This window comes from Accipiter gentilis, chromosome 12 (assembly GCF_929443795.1).
Source record: "Accipiter gentilis chromosome 12, bAccGen1.1, whole genome shotgun sequence".
In the NCBI taxonomy this organism is placed as follows: Eukaryota; Metazoa; Chordata; class Aves; order Accipitriformes; family Accipitridae; genus Astur; species Astur gentilis.
The window spans coordinates 12,958,335-12,984,755 of record NC_064891.1 but is presented as its reverse complement, the minus strand read 5'-3'; the positions used below and the strand labels follow the sequence as shown (position 1 = coordinate 12,984,755).

At 37.6% G+C, this 26,421-nt stretch overlaps 1 protein-coding gene across 3 annotated transcripts in view; it reads left to right on the top strand.

The window, feature by feature from the left end:
- The window catches only part of TRPC3 (transient receptor potential cation channel subfamily C member 3), a 66,491-nt gene that overhangs the window by 25,965 nt on the left and 14,105 nt on the right, over positions 1–26,421 (top strand). For all 3 annotated transcript variants that reach the window (XM_049815161.1, XM_049815159.1, XM_049815160.1), the window contains exons 2-5: positions 3,855–4,626; positions 15,532–15,717; positions 22,909–23,073; positions 25,279–25,495. In XM_049815161.1, the coding sequence (XP_049671118.1) occupies positions 3,886–4,626; positions 15,532–15,717; positions 22,909–23,073; positions 25,279–25,495 (1,309 nt within the window). In that variant the 5' untranslated portion in view covers positions 3,855–3,885. The remainder of the gene's footprint in view (positions 1–3,854; positions 4,627–15,531; positions 15,718–22,908; positions 23,074–25,278; positions 25,496–26,421) is intronic.

Here is a 26,421-nt window from a genome sequence, read left to right as displayed (position 1 = left end):
TTAGGAAATAGAACACAAATGATTAATGCACACTTAGTTCTATTTTAATAATTTTTAAGCCAGTCTAATGGCATTTAGATATGTGACTGGAGATTTTGTTGTTTTGATTTTTTCAGTTGGCAAATATTACGTATAAAATGTGCTGAAAATAGTTAAGTAGTTAAAAATAAAATTTTAACCATTTTCTTCCTGCTTTGGGATAACTTAAAAACCTTAGATATAAGAACAGGAGAGCAGAAAATGGAATAGGAGACCTTGTACCTGATGCTTCTTGCATGCAGTACTCTGACGAGAGCTACACTGGCTTCAAGGTCTTTGAATTTGGTAAGGGAGAAGAGGGGAAGAAGAGAGGAGAGAGGTATGGATGAACCTGGTGGTCTTTTGGCTGTGTAGTGCTGTATAAGATTTTTTTGCTTTTTATTTTTTTTGGGAGGTCTTGACAATATTTTAGTCATTAAAATACCAAGCAACTTTCATCTTTATTTTGAGAAGATACTGCAGTCACTTCAAATAAGTAATTTCTGTCACAAGATTTGTAGCTAAGGATATCATCCTTATTGGGAAGATATTCTAATGCAACACCTTTGCAAGGATATATCTCTTTACAGAAGTCAGATGAGTCACCTCTGTCAGCGAGTTTTGAAAGATAGATAGATAAAACAGGAAATAAGTGTCATATTTCAAAATAATCTGAAAAATTAAACTGAATATATAGGGGAAAATGTATTGTTATGTATTTCATAAAAGATAAATGAGATTCAGGATGACAGTTTAGAGTCGTCTTAAATCAAGAAGTCAGCATGAGTCAATTTGTTCTCTGTGTTTTTTACTTTTTTAATAGCCATACTTTTTTTTTTTTCCTCAGAACATTACAGTAAACAACTACATTTCTGTAGCTGTAGGTTTTAGATGTGGAGGAAGAATAGAAACGTTAACAGCTTACCAGACAATAAGATCTTTTTTAAAAGGTAACTGTGAAAAGACAGTATTTCTGGTTTTACTTCTGACTTTGTTGGGGAATAAGGTAGTAGCATACTGTGGCTGTTCACCACATGCTCTCTAGGCTTGAATCTTTATATCGGAGTACTCACAAATGTGAAAGATGGCTGAGCTTTAAGACTTGTAAATCAATTCTGTGTTTAACAGAGTCACAAATCCTGTCCGGTATGTGGCCTTTTTCATAGACTTAAAGAAGGTGGTACAGAAGTGGAGGAAAAAAATGGATTCTGTCACATTTGGCAAATTAGTTTTTGCATGTATTTCAAAAAGTAAATACCAGTTAGCATTGCTTATACTGTAGTGCCACCCAGGTCATTTCTGGTAGTCCGGAAATACCAACCACAGATGAAAATGTAGAAAGATAAATGCTTTATCCCAGGAGAGACCTGCCCTTGGTAATGAGCATTACAATCTCTTCACTTGGTCTGCAGTGGAACTGCCCATTTGTGTTCACTGAAATGTTTGGAGCATGGACTAGCTTTTATGGTATTTGTAGCTCTAATAAAGTGATTAAGATTTTATGTTTTGCTGAATTTATTACAACTGCTGCAGATAGCTGGAAGGCCAGACATAGTCTTATAACCTGAATGGAATTAGTTCTGCCCAATGAAAACCATTAGGGCTGACATTGCTGCATATGGAGAAATCCAGTCATGTCAACAGGCGTATTTTGTGCAGTGGTAATATAGCTCAGCTCATTGTTGAAAGATCTCACACACACACACACCAAAAAACCCACCTGCATTTAACAGGCTGTCACTCTGGTTGTGGATTTGAAGCTGCAGCAATTAGGATATGCAGCTTTTGAAGCTGCCTGTGCAGGTTCCACTATGTACACATAAATGCATAGTCTCTGTGCGCATCAAAGGTGTGTGTGGTGTTTTTCCCTTGGTTCTGTCCTTTCACAGACTGACGGGGTTTGTTTAAAAAGGGCTGTTTAATATTTTGGTTTGCACTCTGCATTCGTTACGTGGACCCACATCTCTCCTAATGCACATTACCTGGCTTTTGCACTGAGGGTAGGAGGATTAATTTAATCTCCAGTATTTCTTTCTGGCATTTTACTCTTGTATCTGAGTTTTTCGCTGAAGTAAATAAATTTTCACAATGCTCCTGTAAAATGGGAGCCAACTGTTCTTTTTCTATAGGTGAGGAACAGAGACACATAGGACTTAAGGACCAAATTTGAAATTTATAAGGCCTGTTTGTCTCTATGTAGCATATATATATATATATATAGTGTTATATGTATTCAGAGCACACCCTCCATTAACTCATATATTGTTTATCAGCTGCACTGGTGTCTCTGTGCCCATGAAATCAGCTCAGGTGATGTCTATCCCTTGAGCTAATGGATTAACTGATAGCAGCTGGAGGCTGTCTTTCTTGATATTGAGCTGGACTAGAGAAGAAGTGGAGATAGCTGATGGGTTTCACATTTATTTGCAGATGGTAGTGTAGGAAGGTTATGGTATCCCAAGTACCTTTTCAGGCCTTTAGCCTCTGCTCTGGCAGGCACAGATGCTTCTGTTCTTCCCCCAGCTGTGACCACTTTAGCCTGATCCCATTTGTTCTGTTGTTTCAGACCTCGCCAGGCAGTTGTTTCCTCCTGTTGTTTTCTCCGGCTAGGTAGTGTCTGCTCCTCAATGTCTTGTCCTACGTCCATTTTCTTTGCAACTCTTAGTCTCACTTCTCTGAACCTCTCTCTAGTTTTCTTACCTAGCTTGGTCCAGCTCAGCATCTGATCTGTCTGTTCTCTCAGCCCATTCCTGTTTGTTCCCTACTGCTCTTGGCCAGTATCTTCACTGGTTTATAATTCCAGTTTCTGTGTCTTATGACTTAGCTTGCTCATGCTTTCTTTTCTCCTGTTCCCCTTCTCTTTTCTCCCTCTTTCTGCTTTTGCATCCAGTTTTTGAGGGGATTTCACAGCCTCCTCTTTCCTAAACAATCTCACTTTCCTACACCCAGGTTTCCTCTTTCCAGTACAGCCTGCCATCCCAATTTTCATTTTCATTCAGAAGCTCTTTGACTTTCCCATTTTTCTTGATTGTATTACAAGAATGCGTGAGGGCTTTTAAAAAAATATATACACGCATGTAATGACTAATATTGGATAGCTTCTTCCTTTCAGCTCCTGGAATGATAGATGTATAACAGAAATAGGCCCAACATAACCCACAGAATTGCCAAAGTCCAGCTGGAGAGCTGGTCCTAGTCTATACTGGATCATGCCCCATGTCTGGAATCTGTGAGCAGTTTAGTTATTAGCATCTAGAAAGTCTGATGAACATGCATAAACTGTTGGTTTTGATTTGTAGGTAGAATCTTCCAGATTTGGTTAATGTTTCTAGTAGTAATGCTAGAAGGCATGAGATCAAGCTTCACTGCATATTGCTTGGCAAGACATCAGGAAGAAAACTTGTTTTCACCTCTCATTTATGTGCACTACAGTAAGCATAAATATTGCCTTCCTTAAACCATCAGCTTGAATGCCTATGGTAGACAGTATTAATTACTACTGAAAGTAGTATAGTAGATGTGTTTTCGTTTTAAATATGTATTGAAGTGAGTTGGGAGGGATTTCTGAAGAAAAGTGATGTCTTACATAAAGTAAAAAAAAAAAAATCTTGACCATGCTAACAAAACAGAAATGGCCTGTGGCATTGAATTTGTAAGTGCCTTTAGACTGCAGGCAAGCAAGCATGAAGGCAGAAAGATCACAATAAAGAATACTTTTTGCAATAGATGGGCAAATGACAAGGGACAAAAGTCATTATTTTTGAGGCCACAGGAGAAGTGGAAACTGCAAATAACCAACATAGTGAAATTCTGTTACCTTTTTGTTTTCTCATTAGGTACATTGAAGAAAGTCCATCTCTGAGACGTATGACTATGATGAGGGAAAAGGGAAGGCGACAGGCCATTAGGGGCCCAGCATTCATGTTCAACAACAGGGGCACCAGTCTTACGGCTGAAGAAGAGCGATTTCTAGATGCAGCAGAGTATGGGAACATACCTGTGGTGCGCAAAATGCTGGAGGAGTCAAAAACACTGAATGTCAACTGTGTTGACTACATGGGCCAAAACGCCTTGCAGCTTGCTGTAGGGAATGAACATTTGGAAGTGACAGAACTTCTGTTAAAAAAAGAGAACTTGGCACGGATTGGAGATGCCCTGCTGCTTGCAATCAGCAAGGGCTACATTAGGATAGTGGAAGCAATTTTGAATCATCCTGGGTTTTCAGTAAACAAGCGACTGACTCTGAGCCCTTGTGAGCAGGAGCTCCAGGATGATGATTTCTATTCCTATGATGAAGATGGTACCCGCTTTTCTCCAGATATCACTCCCATAATTTTAGCTGCCCACTGCCAAAAATACGAAGTCGTGCACATGCTGTTGATGAAAGGAGCAAGAATAGAAAGACCTCATGATTATTTCTGTAAATGTAATGACTGTACAGAGAAGCAAAAGCATGATTCTTTCAGTCACTCTAGGTCAAGAATAAATGCATACAAAGGACTGGCTAGTCCGGCTTATCTGTCCCTCTCCAGTGAAGATCCAGTACTTACTGCTCTAGAACTCAGCAATGAACTTGCCAAGTTGGCCAACATTGAAAAAGAATTCAAGGTAATGGTGTTTTCCTGTTTCTCTCTGTTATTGTTTTAAAGTTGCTGGTACTTTGTGATGTCCTTAGACGCTTGCAATTATCTCCCATCTTTACTTTTTCAATTGCAAATGCTTTCATTATATTTTTTAAATCTCTTCTGTTCTTGATTTTGAGTTTTCAATACAAAAGTCTTCAAAAAAGAATTTTTAATGAAATTGCTTTTGCACCTACTGTGTATGGAGAAGATTGGAAAAAGGGGCAGTGTGTATTCTGATAACCTTGCAGCTGATGGAAAACAATTTTGGTTGCTGTAGCAGACAAAGATCATCTTTAATTACAGGTGCTGAGTAATGTAAGTGCAAAAGCAGAAACGTTCTGCTTTTCTTGAGCATACTGCAGCATTGACCTTATTCTCTCCTTTTTTTTTTTTTATACTAATTTTGAATGATGTTTCCAAATTGTTAAGAATACAGAAAGTGGGGTTTTTTTGATGCACCTTTTAGAAATGCCACTTGTTCAAAACCAGCTATTAGGCTGATTACAGATGTAGGTCCTGTTATCTGTTTTTGAGCTGTATCTCATTTAGTATGTCAGTGTCCTGACTTTTTTAATATATTTCAGCTTCTCTATCAGACAATTAGTGACTTAGTTAACTGTTGCCCAGTGCTTTTTTAAATGATTTTGCAGTTCTGTTGAATACTTTGAAAAGTACAGTAACCTCCCCTCTTGCCCACCCCACTCCCCCTGAACTAAACCCCACAAAAAATCAAACCCCAATACTCTGCGTGTAATAAGAAAAGCTCAGCTTGGGGAATGACAGATTGTTCTTGGTGAGTAGTGATATTAACAGCATTGCATCTAGTTTTAACAAAAAAATCTAACGGGGTTCTGTAAGATCAGTGTTGGATTTGTTGTACCATTTGTTTGTTTAATATCATCATAAATGATCTGAGAGGCAAAAGATGTAACCTTTTCAAACAACAGCAAGCATTGCTAATGCTGTGGAGTACTCAGAAGAAATATGCAACAACCTGGAGAAATATAGACAGAAATTAATAAAGTGAACTTTACGAGAAGAGGAAGAAACAGTTTTAGACCTCTGAGAAAGCTATATCTGGAGCTATTCTAAGTGAGTTAAAATATAATTTAAAAATAAGGTTTTGGTGCTGAGAAGGATTCAGGTATTACACAATGCACTAATAAAGTGTAAAAGTCAGCTTAAACCTTTCCTCTCCTTCCTTTGTTGAAGGAACCCTCTTATACCATGCTGTGTATTGTGTAATCTGCCAAAATGATTGAGTACTTCCTCAACGTATTTATTCATGAGTATAGGAAGAATGTCAGATTTTTCTTTTTCCTCTGCTGAAAAAGTACTGAACCGGGAAAGCTCCTTGTGAACATAAAATTGAGGAATTAGAGAATTTTATCACATGTGCAGAGCCTGTTGGCTTGTGTGCTTCACACAATGCATTACAGTTAATGTGCCTCATTTAGGGACCATTATAGAAGGTTAAATCTCTGATGTCTATAACTCAGTCCTGTTTGCCATTGATTCCTTTCAACTAGGCCAACAATGTGAGAGTCACAGGGTCACCAGAATCGTGTGCCCAAGATGGAGATTTATGGGTTTTCTGAATAACACTTCGGTGATTGTGGATACAAACTTTCCCCACCCCCCTTCTTTTTTTCCTTTTTTTCTCCTGCAGTTTCTTAGAACTTTTCTTTTGGGTTGGCACCTTAGAAACTCTACCATCCATCTTTTTTCTTTGTGATACTGCATAAAAATATTGTTGTTATACCTGCATTCAGAAACACTGGGGGGCTTAGGGACTCAATTTCAGTGCTACACAGCTCCCTAGGAATCCAAAATACAGTCTGTGCCACCATAAGCTAAATTAAGGCAAGCTGTGTCACGTTTATGTAAGGGGAGAATGTAGATGATTAGAACTGAATAGAAAAATTTCAGTAAAAATAGAAATTCATGGGAAGCTCCCATATCATAGGTACTAATACCATGAATACAAATTTCATCAGAAAAAAAATAGCTTGAAATTTTGGAGGAGAAAAAACAATGTTTTTTCATTGCACTTCTCATTTCAAACCAGAAGTTAAAACAATTACTTTTTTAAATGTTAAATTGTCACAGAATAAAATATTCTGGCTTTCAATTTTTTCCTTTTTTTTTTTTTTTTTATTTTTAATTTTTCCCTTTTTCTCACCTGTCTAGGCTCTATTCATTGATATTTTGGGATGCCTAAGAACCCAAGAAATCCGCTATTTTCACAGTATTTTTGGATGGAGCTTATGTGGCTTCTAACCTTGCCAGGTGTATAAGATCATTCAGTTTGGGCACCTACAGTAGAAATTGTTCCTGGCTCCTTGCTAGCATGGAAATTCCAGCTTCTCATCAACATCAGAACGTTCCAGTGAAATAATTATCCTCCTCATTGACCTCACATCTATCTCTTTTTCCTTTTGATTCTTATGTGTCTCAGGGCATTCTTTATGTTTTTACCAAGCCTGGTAGGAGAGTTGCTTGTTTTCCTCCGGCATCGATGGTTGGCTGCCCTTCCTGAGGAGAAGGGGTAGTGGAAGAGGGAGGGAGGGGAGAGGAAAATGAGGAGGCAAGGAATTTTTTAGCATCCTGGACATTAAATCAAGTCCAGGAAGGGCTGTAATTGTACGGCTAACAAAAAGACTGTATTCCACTGGGGCTGTGGGCAGGTATGATGGGGCTGCTCATGGCACGGATGTAATACAGGATGCTCCACTGAGAGCTGTAGAGGTAGATCAAGGAGAAAGCAAGCAGCACTTCTGTGTCTAACAGAAGCCTATTGTGAGAGCTTGTCACATTTGATGTAAGTCCAATGTGTAATTGTCTGTTCAGTGCTTTCTTTTCTATAGGCATGTCATCTGAACGTGTTTTGCTAATAACTGTGTCCTTTGTCATGTCGCAGAGGAGAAGGCTTCTAGTCCGACATTCGCACTCCCTGTGAGGCAGAATGACTGATAGACTTCTGGTGTACTCTCCTTTAGGATCATCACTGGAAATGCTTAAGTATTGCAATCAAATTCAATCTACAGCACAACACTGAGCAGAATTGTTTCAGGGTAAAGAAAAATGGACAAAATAGTTCATCTCCCACAAAAAATGGGCAAATGTGTTTAAAGGGACTTTTGATAATATTCATGATTTATTCTTAGTATCTGAGGTACATGAAAGCCCATAGCATTTCCTGTGCACGCTCACAGCAATGCACTTACTGGATGTGGAGCACTTGTACAGAAAATACTTTTCTAGGTGGTTTTCCCACAGAGAGAGAGAATATATGGTGAACCTGTTTAAAAACAGCTGAGGGCAAAGCTTCCTAGTAAATGCTTGCTAAATAGAACTTTACATCTTTTGCATATGCAAAGTCCAGTCTGCCTCTATCACTTATGATTTACACTAACAAATTCTGATGTTTTGTGCAAACCTGAGTTTGCACAAGTGTATTAGAAATGTGGGAAGGTGGCTTAGGACATTCATTCATGACAGTCAGTTCCCCATGAGTATTAAAAAAACTTATTAATTACACTGATTTTTAATTTTTTTTATTTCCCCTTCAGAAGTAAGGAGAAAGGATTCAAAGAAACCAGTGAACGCTCATTTTTCCTGGAAGATAAAAGACATGTAGCCAAAAATAAGTACTGAAAATGAGTAAAAATAGATGGGGAAACTGGAGCCCTCAAGACCATTTCACTCTACTTTCATTTTCAAGCTTCCTTACTTCCTGCTTCTTTGTGAAATCCTTGTTCCAAGCTCCTGTTGCTCCTTTTGCTCTTCTTCATCTGTTTTATTGTAGTTTCTTCCTGGCGCTGTTACTTTGCATCCACTTGTCTTCTCTTCTTCCCCTATTTTGTTCTATTCAGTTCCCTCTTTGGTTTTAATTTTTAATTGTCTCACTTCTAAGTGCTCACCTAATTTTCTTTTTTTCTTCCCCCCCCCCCCCCCCCCCCCCCTCTATCTTTCTCCCTTTAGGTTCTCTATTGCATTTTCTAATCATGGTAAAGCATGGTTGGCTTGTTTGAACATGCTGGTGACTCCTCTTTTAGGTCTGGAAACCAGCTAAGGGAACAGCAGAGGTTGTCAGTGCCTGGCTGTCAGAGCAGCAAGACATCATTTTAGTGGCCAGTACAGCAGCATATCATCCCTGTGGCCAGGGTAGGAATTACAGTATTTCTCTGACATTCCTTGGTGATCTAGTCTCCATTCCAGGACTTGACAGCAGAATCTCAAATGATGTCAGAAACTTTGGTTTGTTTTATCTGAGTCGACTGCTACCAAATTGTAAAAAAATCCTTCACTTTTCCATACCTACTGCTATCACACCAAATTTCTGTCTCTTAAAGCAGCTGATTAGATTCTGTCCTGTCAGGTTGTTAGGGGTGTTTTATATGTAGTAGAGATAATTAGAAAGAAAGCAGCATTGTTGATGAAGTTCTGTGTCTTAACATGCAAAACCAGAATTCTGCTTCACTCTGGGCTTCTTCACCAATTTTGTTATTTATAAGGGCTTTTATAATCAATGCGCCTGATCAGAAAGCATTTTCAAAGCATATCAAATCTGCTGGTTCAATTCTTTCTGTTGTTGAAAAGGACAAAACCTATTAAATTAGAAAAAGTTATGGAGTGGTGGTCTACTGGCATCTGTCTTTATGAGTGGTTAGAGATCTCTGAGGTATACTGCATCGTACCTGATAGACTGCCTAGGGAAGCTCAGTCTGGAACTGTATCTTGTCTTAATGTAAAAAAGTGTGCATTACCATAGTTGGAGAATTATGTTTTCCAATCCCAGTAGAACCACAAGATACTTTGCAATACAAATATTCCCAATTTTTATGGTTTCTTGTTCTTCTATTTTTAGCAGACCCTCACCGCTGTGGCTGCTGTGGGTTACTAAAGTTAATTGATGTTTACCCTCCTCCCTGAGAACTTTAAAACTGTTACTGCACAGTGATGGGAGAATGCCTAGCAGTCAGAAGAGCTGCTGGAATGATGGAGTACCATAGAAAAAAGCAGGACAAGGTAGCTAAAAAGCCACATGATAGTCTCTGTATACGAGCTTTCAACTAAATACTGTCCTGTGTAAGCAAGCTCATTTCTACCAGTGAAAATTGCGCCAGCTGATACCGTGTCAGAATTTGGTCCATCATAGCAAGGATCAAAAAGATCATAGTCCTGCTTTATATAGGATAAATCCCTGTTCCTAGCTTTGCTAAAAGCTCCTACTGAAACCAACGGAAGATGTGGACGTGCATCTAAAAGCGGAATCTGTCACTGTTCCAAGTAAATTTACATAGTGTTATCTCAGCTGAACTAACAAAGAGTGTTCAAGCTTGATCTACGTTAGGTCCAACTTTTAAAAGGACAGGGCCCAGATCCATAATCATTAGTGTAATTATGTGCTTGATTTGCATATACAGTTCCTGCAGTTATATATGCAAACTGACTATATATGTGATCTCAAAATGGCCATTTAATAAGTAATGCTCTACATAAATCTATGATTGCATATAATATGTGTGAACTAGTTATGCAGTTGTGCAGAGTCACAAAACTGTGGTGCTTACAGGAATGTGACTCTCATAATAGAAAACAGATACATATGTTTTGTTTGGCTGCATTTGATTGCTCGATACAAATTTTTAAAATCTTAAAAAATTAAAAATCTTGTGGGTGGAATCCGTTGAAGATTTCTTGTTCATATGCTTCATTCTTTGCACACAGATTGATATGTTCTTTGCAAATTCGGGATGAACATACAAGGTAGTCTTTAATGTTGTGAGTGAGAAGAGAATATACAGAGTTGGGCAGGCTGAGATCCAACATTAATGTGTGCCAGGGTCCTCCAAAACCGCTTGTGAGACACAGTTCTGCAATTCCAGTCATCATCAATTGTCCATTATGTACCAATGTCAGCTATGGTATCTGTGAAATGCAGAATACAGGCTGATACTTTTGATGTTACGTAGATGTCTGTGTTACCATTAAATTTTTTTGATAGGTGCAATTTAAGATGATATAGCTAGTAAAACTGGTTGAGTTAGGTTGTGAATTAATTGAAGAAGCACTTTGTTGATCAAGGAAGCAGAGTTCCTGTATTATGACAAAAATAGGCAAAGAACCCCACTGTATAAGTAGGTCTATTGGTGCCTTACTCTGTTTGGTGTACCCCTGAAGAGTAGCTTTATGTTAATGAATTGGCAACTTGCACAGTATGTCGCAGGGCTTTTCAAACATGGATGCTTCACATGGGGAGTTCTGGTAGTCTTGTTTAGGACATGGAAGAGATGAGTGATCTGGTGGCTTCATTTATATCTTTTCAAGAGTAAGCAGAGGTGTATGTGGATGATTGAGACCACAGATTCTGGTTTTTGCTGTTCACGCAACACCCTGGAGGTAGAAGATTGAGAATTGGGTCCCGTGGTTGCAATGTGGGTAGTGTTTGTCTATTTAATTCTGTAAAGCAATCAGATAGACTGAGATTAATTTGATTTGCTAATACATAAGTAAGTAAAGACCTGGAGAGAGAAATCTGACAAGTTTTCCTAGCATGAGATTTAACACCTGAGTCAGATAACAATGCACGTACTGGTTTTCAGTTCTTGTAACAGCATTTGTAAGTAATGTAGCCTGTATTTAATCCTTAAATTTGACAGCATAAAATTTAATCCGTCATATCTTTAATTTTATCTGGCAATAAGCATAAATTCTATAAGCAAGTGGTCTATCCACCTATCAAGAAACATGTAGCACTGTTAATTTTTCAGTAAAAATGTAGGTAGCTCTTGTGTAGTAGGCAAATAGTCCATGCAAAGCAGTCTGTCCTTCAGGAACCAGCAAGGCTATTTGCAGAGTGGATGGGTGTATTTTTCATGATACCAGTTAATACAGTGTGAGTTGTGAGGGCAGGAGCTTTGCACCCTCTTCAGGATCAGTCAGGAGCTCTCACACGCTTGTGGGGATGAGTCTCCGCTCATGAGAGAACAGAGAAAGGAAGCAATCTGTAGTCCATTGAAATAGCAGTCTTCATGTGATGATACTGTAATCACAATTTGTCCCCCTTTTGCCAAAGGTGATTTTATACCACTTTGATATTTGTAGGCAATGTTTCACAACTGTAACTGCCTGTGAAAACTTGTTCTTCTTGCTTAGTTTGTACTAATCGAGAAAAGTGTGTCAACTGATCTTTTGTTGTAACTGTGTGTGTGACTATAGCAGAAACTTACTTGAATGTTTACATTTTATGAACCTGATGCTATGCTGTACTTGTGCACTTGCATGTGTGAGAGACTTGGTTATAGCTTAAACACAAGGAAACAGATCTTCCTGTCTTTTATATTGGAAGTTCTTAAGGAGTAACTTCTTGGTAATGTAACTTTTGATACTACATTTCTGTGTTATTTTGAGGAAAAAGAGAATACTTAAATGGTAAAGAAAATGGAGTGAACCTTTAGTAAGAGTAACTCGTTATTTACTAACTATTAGAAGTCCACTATTTCTCCTTCTCTTTCTTCACAGTTAGCAAAGGAATGAGAAAAGACATTGTAAATGAAGCTACTACCCTTAACTGGACAGCCTGTATTCATGCTTGCAGGGAAAAAAATTGGGTTGTGATATGTTACAAAGCACTTCAGATGGTTTTGTATTACTCAACTGTATTAAACCTTAATGAGACTTCACCTTTGAGCATAGGATAAATAGAAATAATACTAAAACAAAGACTTTCTTGTAAAGTTATAAGTGCCTGCAAATTCAAGTGAGAAAGAATGTAGTTTCTCTTTTAATTACATAGTACTACTACTGAAGTTAGTGAAGTTAGTGTATCCTCCTGTGTGCTGCAAATAGCAGATTTACAGCTACTTTACAGTGTTAAAGAAAAATCAATTACCAGTCTTATTCCTGTTGAATTAATACTACATGAAATTAATATCATGTTTTTTGTTCAGCCATCTCAGTAAATGAATTTCTTTAGCTGTAGTGGAATGTGTAAGCAACTCTTGCTTGAAATTCTGTTGTGAAAACAATATAAACAGTGTTAAGAACATAGGTCTTCAGTAAACTGAAGGCACAGTATTGTTTTTGGCTTTACTAGAGTTGTCTTTAGTCTCTACTTTCTCATCTTCTTTTTGTATTGTCTTACCTATTTGTGCTTTGCTTAATATCCTTTAGAAGCCTGACTTCTAGCAGTTTATACTTATAGTTCACAACCTCTATGATGAAACTTTCCTTCTTGACTAGACTGTCAAGAAAGACTGTTCCCCTTTTGTCTTCTTGAAGACTGCTATTCTAGCCACCATTCTGGAGTCTTCCTCTGAAAGGTTTTTATTTTTGTAGGATCTGATGTCTAATCACCTTCACATCTTTTACTTAAAAGCCTTCTCTGTATTTGGACCTCCATGCTTATAAGTACATTTCACTCCCCTGACTAGCTTTCTTACAAGACTTTGCCTTTTTAAAAGTCCTACATCTTAGTCCTACATATGCTTGCTTATCTTTTCACTGAATTTAATCACGCATCCCAGTATTATTTTTATAATTGGCTATTCTGTACTGTTCTCCTTGGTCGGTTACCAAAACTAAATCTGAAATAACCTTACATCCTGCTGGTTCACTGACAACTGAATTAATTTGCCATCTATGACCAAAGGAAATAACTGGGTCCTGTTTAGGTCTATGATTAGGACTGGTTGTTTCCAAGTCTGCATCTGGGATGTTAGTCTTCCATAATAACACAATTCCTAGTAGTATTTGTTTGTTTCCAGTAATGTTTCATTTTGATTCGTATCTGAATCTGACCTATGGGATTGATAGCTGATTCCTGCTGTTATCCTATGCGGCCTCTTTTCCCATCTTTTCCCGAAACAATTTGCAATTACTGGGAGCACGTTAGTTTCTCTATCCCATTTTATAGATGCTAAGTTGAAAATTTAACAAAACTAGCAATACAAGGAGGTAAAAGTTACTTAGGCAAGGGGGAAAAAGTGAGGGTTTCAGGAAAAAAATTGAGATTAAATGAGAAAATTATGAGGGCAGAAGCAGTAAGTAAAACATTTTTGAGAAGGCAGGAACCACAAAGGAAAAATCTGTACTCCCCAAAAGTGATTTTAAAAAAGGTAGTGCCTGAAAATGAACAGTAAACACCCGAAAATGGAGAAGACAAAGGACTCAGACTAGTCTTTTGGTGGCCTAGTGGGGGCGGGGGGGAATGAAGAAAAGCTGTGGAGTAATTGAAAAAGAAGGCTATGCTATTTTCAGTTAGGCACTGAAACACTTGATGCAACAGGGTAGAACTGGCAGGTTCAATCAAGTTTTCTCCTCCAACTGTAGCCTCATGCAAGGAAATCAGAGGCTGTATCTCAGATAAAGAAGTCCAAGAAATCTAGCTGAGAGGACATGGACACATAAATGAAGACCAAGGCTTCTACTGAAGTAGATATCAGATAAGAACTTACAGGTAATGTCACAGAAGTGGTGGAAGACGTGTACAAGCGTAAACAAAAGCACAAGCAAAGATTCACATGTGCATACTTAAGATAACATAGTTATCTTAAAATTTTGAAATGTAGCCACAGATGTTTTGTCAGGAGAGATGATTAGATAGATGGAAATCTTTCCAATGTCAACATATACGAGCAACTGAGAAGTTTAAAGGTAACACCTCAAAGATTGACGTAAACTTGCTTGTAAGGAGGCAGCAAAAAGAGTGTGAGCAGCATGCCAGACATAAGGTATGAACATATAGAAAAGCAGTACCACTGTACCTTAGATGCAGTAGTTTAATAGCTGCACAGAAAGGATCACAGCACATGGGCAAAACTCAGGACATGGTCCCAAAGTGTTGAAGGAAGCAGAGGAAAGGTAGAAAGAGTAAGGACCAGCAAAATGTAGTTATTTTTATAATGTGACACAGTAAGACTTCAAAGCTATAGTCAACAAGCTGCAAGTTGGAAACAGCCAATGATACTGTGCAAAAATGGAAGTAGTGAGGAAGAAAAAGAAGTGCTTTACTAAAAGCACTCTTAAAGGAGGACAGGCAATGTTTTTAATAACAGAAAACAATTGTTGGCTTTATATACTTTCAGAAGGTAATGCAAGCAGAGCTGTTGACTCCAGCAGTAATGGAAGGGAAAGTTGATGGAGTGAGAATAAACAAGATGGAGATTAAACTAATAGGTGATTTTTGGAAAAGGAATGGTTTGTGACAGGTACAGGGAAGTGAAAGAGAGAGAGAGGAGGGGATAGGTCAATAGAGCTCTTAAATAAAAGGATTGAGGTTTTAAGAAATGTCTCTCTAGTTCAGCTGTGTTGTCAGTGGAAAGGTTGTCTCTTGGAGGATGACTCAGGAGCCTAGTATCTTTGAACTGTCCTTTGAAGAAGCTGGTTTCCGTGTTGCCTATACAAGAAATTTGGGGTATTTGCGCACCATTTTAGTGCCATTTTAGCAGTGTAGAAAGAGCAGAAATACATTCGTAGCCTGGGAGGCAACCCTGTAAGAATTATTTAATTAATTGTCTGCAAAGTTTTTGCAAGAGTGAGGTTAGTATTTCAAGAGTTCTGGTCCTGGTTTGTTCATGCAATTCTTATTTGTCCATTCAACTTCCCCTTGCTTCCCATCTGGGTTATATTCATCATGCTATGAGATAATGTTCCCATGCTCTGTTAAACAGCTGTCATAATCTTCTGTTCAAGTGGCTGCCTTGTGTCAGAGAAGAGTGATTCTGCTGTACAAAAATTCCATAATGATCTGCTGCTAACTTGACATAGTATGTGAAAGACAAACACTATTAATTTTTAGAAGCTTGTACAGGTTCCTTTTTCCTTACTATTGACTCTTAAGCATGTTCATCACAGGCCATTTTCTCTAACCCTTCTTTTTCAGAATGACTATCGCAAGCTGTCTATGCAGTGCAAGGATTTTGTGGTTGGTGTTCTTGATCTCTGCCGAGACTCGGAAGAAGTGGAGGCCATTCTGAATGGGGATTTAAACTCTGAGCCAGTTGAAGCACAGCGACACAGAGCGTCACTGAGCCGTGTGAAGCTGGCCATTAAGTATGAAGTCAAAAAGGTAACTTCTCATAGCCAGTGCTTTCAGACAGTGTGATAGGAACACAGTGTCATGTCATTATTCCACAGGTGTTATGAACCAGTGGTCAAATGCATTAATGAGACATAGTGTGTGTAATCAAGATTCTCACAAGGCAGAAGCTGGCAGAAGGGGACTACAGTGAAGGAGTTTAGTTTAATCTACTTTCCACAGCTGAGAATTGGCAGGAGATTTTAATGACAAATCAGCTGTGCTAGCAAGGTTATACACAGTTGGTCAGATATTCATCCTGATTAAGCCAAAAGAAGAGATTTCAGTGGAGCCAGATTTTCACTCATTGAAGGTAAGGATGTGTCTTCCTGCCAGTGTGTGTGATAATATCTAATCCAAAGAGAAGGCTGTATTTGTGAAAGTGTTGGTTTCAACCAAGTAAAAGAACTGGTTTGTTCATTATTTCTTTTTATTACTTTTGCTTTCTACCTTAAGTAACTTAATTGGGCAGCTAAATTCTGGGAAGTAAGTCTTGCAGCTTTCTACTAGTGTTCCTATCATCACATAGGCTTGGGGTTTTTTTGTTGTTGTTTTGTTGTTGGTTTTTTTTGTTGTTTCTGGTTTATTTTGGTTTTGTTGTTGGTTTTTTTTTGTTTTTTTTTTCAAAAAAAGGTCTTCCTTTTACTACTTTGAAAAAGAGAACATCTAAGTTGTCATTAAGTATATTATTTTTTAATTTATTTAAAAATATGACAGTAAATCAAACAGCTCATCTGCAACTGTGTGGGTCGTAGTGAGAAATTCTACATGATCTACTGTGTGTGTTCCTTTAAAAAATAGTTCAAATTCAGTCCTGAAAATGTATGGAATATATTTGTGGCTAGTTAATCAGTTCATTTCAGTTCTTCATCTTTGTACCTGTATTTATCAGTGTTTTGTGAAGTGCAGTGTGTTTTCAGTTGATGCCTCTTGAAGTAATTTTTAATGAACAGTTATTTTGTGAATGAATGTGTTGAAAAATGGAGCTGTGTACCACACATCTGACACAATGCATATCCATTTATCGTAGCAGTTTTCAATATATAGGTATGTTGTTCTTTTCAAGATCCTGCTACTCTAGCGCAGAAAATAGTTAATACTGTGTCCTACTGTGAGAGGACTCAAGAAATACTGCAATGCCTATGTATTATTTACAGCTACCTATTTACAAGGTTAGCATCATTTCCATTCTTAACAGCCATTATAGTTTCATTATCTCTGCAAGAAGTCTTGTGTCTTTCAGCATAAATAACACTGTATTCTGTGGCCACCTGTTAAGCCCCAATCTGCCATATAAAATTAATTGTAAGCAACCTGCCAGAAAACTGGGAAATGTTGGTGTTTTGTTATGTCCCCAAAAGATGGTTAACAAAAATTGTAAGCGCAGATCCCAAACAGCAAATTGTTGTTTCCAATATAAAATTGGTCTACAGCAGATAAATACATATTAATTAACAAAATTCAAGGTAAATATATACAAGTATTAAATTAATTAAAAAGAATGGAACAGGGCAAGAAAGTACATAAGCATGTTATATCTAAATAAAATATGAATTCTTTATGCTGTTGCATATTAATGTGTACCAAACCTTTGCTAAGACTTGTGTGTCAGCTTTCTTGCTGAAGACTCTGGTTTTCGTCCAAGAGGTCGTTGTCACTGATGAAATTCATGGCTGAGCAAAGGGCCACACAGGTCTGTTAGGAATAACAAAAACCTACATAGTGCAAAAAAAGGCAATTCCATGTTGCACACCTCTTCTCTTGCAAGAGATTAATTATTTGTATATAAACTCAAAGTTTTCACTCCAATTCATGACAAATACAGTTCAGAACCTACAAGACTAACGATCTTGGTGGAAGGAAATAAATAGATGGTGCAGAGTTGTTACCATATTCTTACATGTGCTGTTCCTTGTAAATGGCTGTTACAGAGGGGATGACAAGGACTGAGGCAGGAAATGTCTCTGCCATGGTGGTCCTTTGGTGCTGAGATCAGCTCCATTACAGCAGTGGCAGATTATACCGATATTCTGACTGTAGAACAGATTCAGAACTCCACATGGGATGCTTTTAACCCTGTGACTGTAGGAAGATGGTGAGGATGTAGCTTATGTTTCTTAGCTTTCAGTATTTATAGCTGCACTTCTGGGTCAGCTACGTTAAGGTCAGTTCACTGTTGCCAGACAGATAGTACAGCCAAACAGAACTGCAGGTCCCTGGAATGGTTAATGAGCTGTATGCCCTTTTCATAGGGAGGAGAGACAGGAAAAGCTATGACAAGTGAGCAAATGTGCTCAGAAGTTCACTGCTAGGGAAATGGAGTTTTTAATTCTATTAGTAATGAAACTCTTGCACTTAATACCCTAGGCACTGCATTAAAGTGTAACCCATTGTGTAAACAGGATGTGAGTTTGAAGCTACAGTTCAGACTGAAACTGCAGCCCCAATAGTGAAGTACTAAGGGAATTAACAAGGAAAAACTAGTTAGAACAAGTAGTCTTGCTCTGTATGCTGAATTGCTGCTGCAAGTAGTGCTTTTAGTATTGTATCTTAACTCTGTCTTTAGGTTGCCAACAAAATTTCAGAGAAATTGGTGACGCTGGGCCAAGTTCTGCAGTTCTCGCTGAGATAAAAATCAGAGTGGAGTTTCCAAGTGAAATCAGTAAGAGTTTGAGTAAAATCACAGGATTTAGTTTTCAAACACTGAAGTTTCAAATTGGCAGATAAGAAAGAAGATTCAAAAATCTCTTTGTATGTTGTGTGTTTGTGTATCAGAGTGTGCCAGGATCTGTTTCTGCAATGTCTAAACTCATTCATTAGGATGTTAGGAATAAACAATATTATAATCACTCCCAGTAATACAGAAAAATATTTACATACTGATGAGTTGGTTCATGGTCATGAAACTGACTGCATCTGAAGTGTTACAGTCAATTATGCCTGGAAGAACAGCTAAGTTAAAATCAGGATTTTTTTTATTATTATTTTTATATTTTTTTAGTGACCAGATACTGTCCCCAGGCATCTTTGTTGTTCATTGGGGTTTGGATTGGATCCTAAAATATTAGATAAATGTGATAATAAGATCAACATGTAATGAAAAGTAACAAGCTGCATGGAAAGTAGGCTGAGAGAAGAGAAATGCAGAAAGAACAAGGTTGTAGGATGATGTGATTGGTAGGTGAAATTTGATGTGAACCTACTGTCCTTGAAGGAGACGAAGCTGGCGGGGAGACAGATATACCGGGCTGGGGGAACACAGAAGAGGTTGCAGTTCCTGAAAATAACATAATCATAAATTCAAATATTTCAGCAGAGCCAGAGAGAAGGATGAATCTCAGAGCTTATATGGATGAGGCAAGTGACATGAGTTGCTCTGAGGGCTTCAAAGTGGTGCATATTGTGCAGGTGCCAACAGTTAAATAAGTTGCTAAGATCTTCTCAAGGGCCCTTAGACTTACTGCCAAAGAACTTGCCATAACCATTGGCATCTTATTCACTAACTCCTCCCTTTTCTGGGGAAATTATAGCACAGGCAGATGTCCTTTTAGAGTTGGATCAAAATGTTGATAGACCAGGAGGAATAACTAGCACACAGATCTGGATGAGATGCAAGAGGGCCTGTGGGCTGATTCATAGCCCTAGGCGAGCTCCCTTAAAGCTCCTTTGCTGTTTCTTCCCATTCCCTCTGGTAATAGGAGGAATGATGTGGGTGTTTCTTCGCTCTCCTCTTCTCTACAGTTTTAAATCTGCTTTTTAAAAAAGTCTTTGTAATTTGAAATAATTGTTTACTTTCCTGTTTATGGCCACAGTTTATCTTCTGTGGGATTTGTCCCTTGATGTCCTGAGTTGAGAATGAAATTTATCTTAGCAAAAGAAGAGACCAGGGGCATATGTTAGAATGCACAAACACACAAAAAACAGTCTATTTTTTTCAAATGGGCCAGGCTGGCAGTTTTTATGGTGCATAAGCTTCAAAGGTGACAGCCTAATAAAAAGAATACAAACATAGTTCAAGGTGACATTAATTTCTTAAAAGACTTTTAAAATCTTTTTACTTATTTCTGTTGGCCATTCCCCTGTAGGTACAAACTGCATTAATATGTGATCTAACTGGTTAATGAATCACACCAAAATACTTGAGGACTTTTGTTTTAGAGAAAAATAGATTAAAATATGAAGATTGCTTCCATTTTAAAGTTCATGAAGCAGCTTCGTATTCCTCCTCTTGAGAGTTTTAAGGTTCCCTGTTTTCATTGCCAATGATTTAATGTGATGATTTTTTTAAGAAGTCTACCTTGTTGTTCTACTGTATGCACTTTTTAATGAGATTTGGAATTTAAATGGAATTTTGCAGGCAAGAGCTGGCAAACAACAGTATATATAGTACATTATGATCTCAACAGAGTACAAAGGATAATAAAATGGTTATCCAAGGTTTACAGTATTTTTTTTTAAAGTATAAGCAACTCAGATCAAATCTCACTCTTAATCCAACATGGATTATCAGAGTTATCAGAATTATTTTCAAATCCTTTTTGTGAAATTGCCTGGCATTCTTTACTCTGATTTACTAGTTATTGTCAACCAATGTGGCAAGTATATTACCAGATTTCTTCAAATTGCTGTGATAACGAAGCTGTTTACCCTTGTGCTTAACTGATGTCCCACATGCTCTTGTGATGTGGCAGTGTCACAGGACATGGTGTAATAGTAATGGTGATAATGATGAGTATGATAACACTTTAGAAATGGACTTAACCAGAAATATAACAGGCAAAGAACATAGGGAGCTATAGAATTCTTCTTTCTTCCCACCCCTTATGTTTTTTCAGTAGCAGCACCCAACGTAAGCTACACACTCCTGGTTACACTACATGATCCTGATGGCGTGGCTGCACAGTCTCCTTTGTCCACATCGCTTCGTGCTAAAGAAGTACTATAAATAAATAAAGAAAACAGTGCTTTAAAAATAGATCAATACATGCTCACCCTTCAACAAACTCAACCAAAAGTGATTTTAGTAAAATAAAACTTAAAGCATATCTAAACAAATGCTGTTGTTACTAGCAGCTTGTTTTATCGTTCCATTTGGGAATCACTCCCTTTCCCTGTGAACATACTGAAATCTTATTGAAGCTAGGAAAATAACATTTGCATGTATTTGCTGCAAAGGAGAAAGATGGAAGTTGACTGGTGTTTGGTTTTGTTTTGTTTTTTTTTTTAATTGGGTACTAGATCCTTAATATATGCCAGTTTAGTATCTTAACATTTAATCTCTGCTCCTTTTCAATTTTGGGATACATAAGGAAGAATCTGTGGAAGCTATGGATGGACGGTACTTATACAAAAGGCTCAGAAGAGCAAGTTTGTGTTGTAATAACTGTCTGCAGAGAAGTTGAGCATTAATCCTAAGCCTATTTTTCCATTTGTCTGGTTGTCTCTTCATGACTAGATCCCAATAAATTCACTTGATGCCCTATTTCTTTGTCTTGATGTTTGTCTGGCTTCCTCCCCCATACTTATAAGCACTTGGTTACAAAAGTCCTTGATGATGACTTGGCTCTGCTTAGTTAAGGTCAGTTGAAATTTTACCATTGACTTCAGCGGGCATCAGAGTTAGGTCAAAAGAGAGTAAGTATATTTGAAAACAGTCTTTCACATGTCTCTGTCTGGGTACAAGAAAAGTAAGTACCAAGATTTGGATGTAGGGTTGAACATGCCAAAAATGGCCTGACATTCAATGAATTGAAATCTGGTGGTAGCTGTGTATGCTTAGACTACTGACAATCAGGACATTCTTGTTTAAATGCCTGAATATTATCTTATAAAATTAAGTGCTCAAATTTGAAAGTGTCAACTTTTGGTCATTTTATCACGGACTATATTTATTCAGATATTTGTACACATCTACTCTTGTGGCTTTCTCTGTTATGTTTGATACCTTTTAGTTCTTCTGCTATAGAAATAAATTAAGCAAATACTTAATATTGATAAATAATAATGTAAACTAATCAGCAAAGATAAAAGGAACATCTCATTAAAAGATTCATTAAAAATAAAATTATCTTGCTCATAAATGACTGAAATGTTTATATTTTTAGTTGAAGTATACCCATCAGATCTTACTTGAACTTCTGCAGTGTGTTGTTAAGCTATTAACTCATTAAAACACAAAGAATAGTATAAGACTGTATAGTGATAACAATCTGTACATTCAGGGTCCTTTAAAATCTTAAAACAGTGAAAAAGAAAAAGTTATTTTTTAAAACTGTCAAATTTGAGGATTTAGTATTTTTCAGCTGAGATAGGCACGAACTTCGAGAAAATAGAAAACTGTACAGCAAAATACAATCTATTACAGAGTCCTTAGAGCATCATCAAAACCATAAGGTCATCTTTTCATCTTGGTTCACAAAATGGAATTTACTTGTATTACTGAATGCTAAATTTTATTTTCCACAAACATAAAAATGTGTTTCTAGTAAGTGGCTTCTGATTATTTTTCAAATCCCAAGTACATCTAGGTAGAGGTGGTAGCTAGCACCATTGGTAGTAAGAAAGAAGAAACCCTTTCAGTATTAATCTCTGTATGTTCTGGTAAGGTTTAAAATTCTGTGCTGTGCTTTTGCTTCATTTATTTCTTGCCTCAGTAAGTTTTAGACTGAAAACGTATAGATGGTTAAGCAGGTATTGGAGCCTTTGTCAAAGAACCAGATCAAATGGCAATGATGATTGAGGAGGTCTGTGAAGAGCATGTGCAGGAGGGGGAGAGGTTAATGGTGGCTTATGGTCAGACAAGAACTTTCAGTCACCACAGAAATTCTGCATATACCTTGGATCAGCTTGATTTGCTGAGAAATTGTTAGAAGTCAGGACTGAGGTTCAACTCTGACAAGGTCCAGTTGAATATGCAAAGCTGTCCTAAAAATGCATAAAAGGCTTCTATCATTGATGGCTGTCCACATGTGCAACGTTGTCCCCAAAGTGCTGCTTTAAATCAGCTCAGCAGTTTCTTCTTTATTTATTAACGTTTATTTTAAAGGAAAGGAGAAAAAACATGGTTCTTAAGGTCTAAATTAACACCAGATATTTAAGGCGATCATGGTCAGGTATTTAGTAGTTACGTAACTCTTCTTACAAATTATGATATGTCTTGGTTTTCTTTCTTTTTCTTTACAGTTTGTGGCCCATCCAAACTGTCAGCAACAGCTACTGACTATCTGGTATGAAAATCTCTCAGGATTACGGGAGCAGACCATAGCTATCAAGTGTCTGGTTGTGCTGGTTGTGGCATTGGGCCTTCCATTTCTAGCCATTGGTTATTGGATTGCACCATGTAGCAGGGTACTGAATTTTATAAATTACATGTTTTGTACTATGCTGGGAGCTGTTTTTCAATTTCTGGCATTCAAAATGCAACATTGTACCTCTAATTCTGCTGCTTCCAAATTTTAGCTAATTAATTATATTTTTTGTAATCTGTAGTCTTGATGCTATTTGTTTTATTTGTTTTGTAAAGAGGGGACCACAGTGATGAAGCATGAAAATAAATTGTTAAGTGTAAAGAAAGAAAAAAAAAAAAATCCTTCTCTGAGAGTTTTTTTTCTTTCCTTTTTTAAATTTCCATAGATTGTGCTCACCTCAATCTCTGCTATGTAGTTGTATTTGTATTAGTAACATGGAGGTTTTTGAAAGTCACCATTCAGATTCTGTATTAGGTCTCCTATGATGGCATCTTAAGATCTGATGCTGTTCCCATATAAACCATTAGCAGAACATCTGTTGACTTCACTGATGCAGAACTTAAGATTAAGTAAAATATTTGTTATTCCTGCCCTAGGAGGTCTGTTTACCAGGTGAACCATAGAGCAGAAATTAAATTAAACACAGTATTCCAACCATGTAGTAGGGTATATTTGTAAAAGAATGCTACTGTAAACTTTTACCTCTCTAAAATTTTTTGAAAATATATCGGTGTTTCCAGCTTTCCTGATGATCTCACAAGGAAAACAACAGTAGTTTCTTTGAAATCTTTACAGTCTGTAGCATGTGAATTGTCTGCAAATGGAGCATATTGATAGATCTTTGGTAAATCAGAAGAAGGAATATTTCTCTTACATTAACTTTTTCTTAAATTTTAAATAAATCTAATTCTGTGCTGAATGTGGTCATTCAATTTTATTTCCTTAACAAGTGTACAGCAAAGAAATGTGAGTTTCACTCATTTATATTTTGCTCTTGTAGTTCACCTCAAAAAGGGTAAGATTTTGCTCATCTCCTGCATATTTCAAGAGAACCCGATGTTTTCTCAGGGTTAAATATTTATTTACTTTAAAGATAAGCCTTTATGAAAATAGTATAATAGTTATTCTCATTATTCTCTGAAATGTCATGTTCCATGCATATCCGTAGTAAAGATATTCCTCACTCACAGCTCCATATCATAGAAACGTATCAATATATTTTTAGCTGGTGTCTAATATGGAAAAGTGACATTTGTCCTTGAGCTTTAATTCCCAGTACCAGAAACACCTGACATTTTTCCTAATGCTCATGTCAAATAAAAGTACTGTACATTCAGATCAGCTGTTTGATATTGTAATTTCAAAATGCTTTCTAAAGGTCAGGAACAGGAAGGGAACCTGAGATTGTTTACACGGGTAGTAAATGCCATTTAGTGTGTGCTGGTCTGCTTAGTTCATAGTAGCTGACCCCATTTTCAGGAAGACCATTCCTTGAAATAAGAATGCTACTTCCAGTTCCCCATCTGCTGCACTTGGTTTTTTTTCTTCTTATACAATACTGCTGATAATGCAGCTCTTCACAGGGGATTTTGGAATCTTGCATAATATTGGTGATGTATGTGATAGTTTATCACACTAGAACTGTGTGTTAACATTAATAAAGGTCGGGCATTATGTGTGGAGCAGTATATTGTTCTGTTGTACTGAAGGAGACAGGAGACCTTTGGCCTTAAAAGGTGTGCAGCAACTAAGAAGAAGTTTGTCTAGCATCTACCTTGTCACACCTTGTGCGGAGATGGGAACGTGTGTTCTGTGGATGGAATATACTAGCCAGAGATGAGAAGATTAGTCTAATTTTTCCTAGAGGTATAGTCATAGACAAACTAATAGTATGCTCTTGTTAGTAGGGAAAGCATTCTGCTACTTGGAGATTTTATTTATTTTCCATGGGCTTGCTTCTGCCTCTCCCATTGTTATCTGTGGGCATTAGATGAAACTTTCCGGTCACAGCCATTGTACATTCGTAATTCCTTGGAGTGTTTCCCCTCAAACATTGCCATCTAGAGTTTATGCAATAACATGAACACTCATTAACAGGACAACACACTCCATGAGGCTGCCTTTGGGAGACTTTTGTCTGAAATAGTAAAGCATCACAGTTCAGTGCACTTGGAAGAGCATACTTTAAAAATGAGGTTTCAGACTGTCCTGAGCTCTGAATGCCCATTTATGCTTCTGGAATGTCTCATGAAAGAGTTTGTTTCTTTGAGAAAACTGAGTGACTGCTTTTGTTCTGCCTTTGCAGCTTGGAAGAATTCTTCGAAGCCCATTTATGAAATTTGTGGCACATGCAGCATCCTTCATTATTTTCCTAGGCCTGCTGGTGTTCAATGCTTCAGACAGATTTGAAGGTATAACAACGCTACCGAATGTCACTGTTACTGATTACCCTAAGCAGATCTTTAGGGTGAAGACTACCCAGTTCACCTGGACAGAAATGCTGATCATGGTATGGGTACTTGGTAGGTATATTGCCTCTTCATCTTTGTCAACTGTTTTCTTGCAGATAATAATTTTAAAAGAAAGGAGAGAAGCCCAGGTTCTAAACCTTTGCTCCGGCTGCTGCGCAGTTAGGATAAACCCTTAAGGCAGATAACAGCTCATTAGAACTGGTGACACCATCAGAGCATCTCTGTGCTGCACCCTCTTGCAGCAGGGGGTAAAATTTTGTTTGCTGATTTGCCGCGCTGTTCGGTAATTCTGGCATTTGTAACAGGAGCACACGTTTGCTGAAGAGAACGCCACAGAAATTATACTGTACTGAAGTGGTTTTCTTAAATAGTATCAGGAAGCCTACTCTGCTTTACATGCCAGAAGGTCAGGAGTTCCTACTGCTTGGTGTTAATGTGCTAGCACATCAGTGCTTGTGTGGCATTGCTGCCTAGGTAGCATTTGGGGAAATTACAGTTTCTACCAGTGCCAAGGGTCTAATGAGTCAGTTCTCATTACTCAGGTTTTTTTTGTGTTGTTGGTTTTTTTTGTTTTGTTTTGTGTTTTTTTTTTTTTTTTTCACAAAACCTGGTCAGCTGTCAGCCTGTTTGAAACTGTATGGCAGAAGATGCTATCTTCTAGCATTTTGCCAGTAAGGTGCTTTTGTTTAGCAAAATGTCTGTTAGCTACATGATAATGTAGCATGCTCAGCTTTTACAGGCTGTGGAAGAGAAAGGAAGTGTTACTGTGGCTGCTGCATGAAGGTGCCTCGCTTTGCCTTTTGAATCACCTACATCTCGTGGTTTAAGCACAGCTTTATCTGAACCTATGTTAGGGTAGGGAGATGCATATCCCTTCAATGCTGCCTTTCAGTAGTCGCAGCATATACTTGTGGGGAGCAGCCTCTTTATTTGACGGAAGGCAAGGGCTGAGATTTCGGTGGTTTCTAGGACTCAGT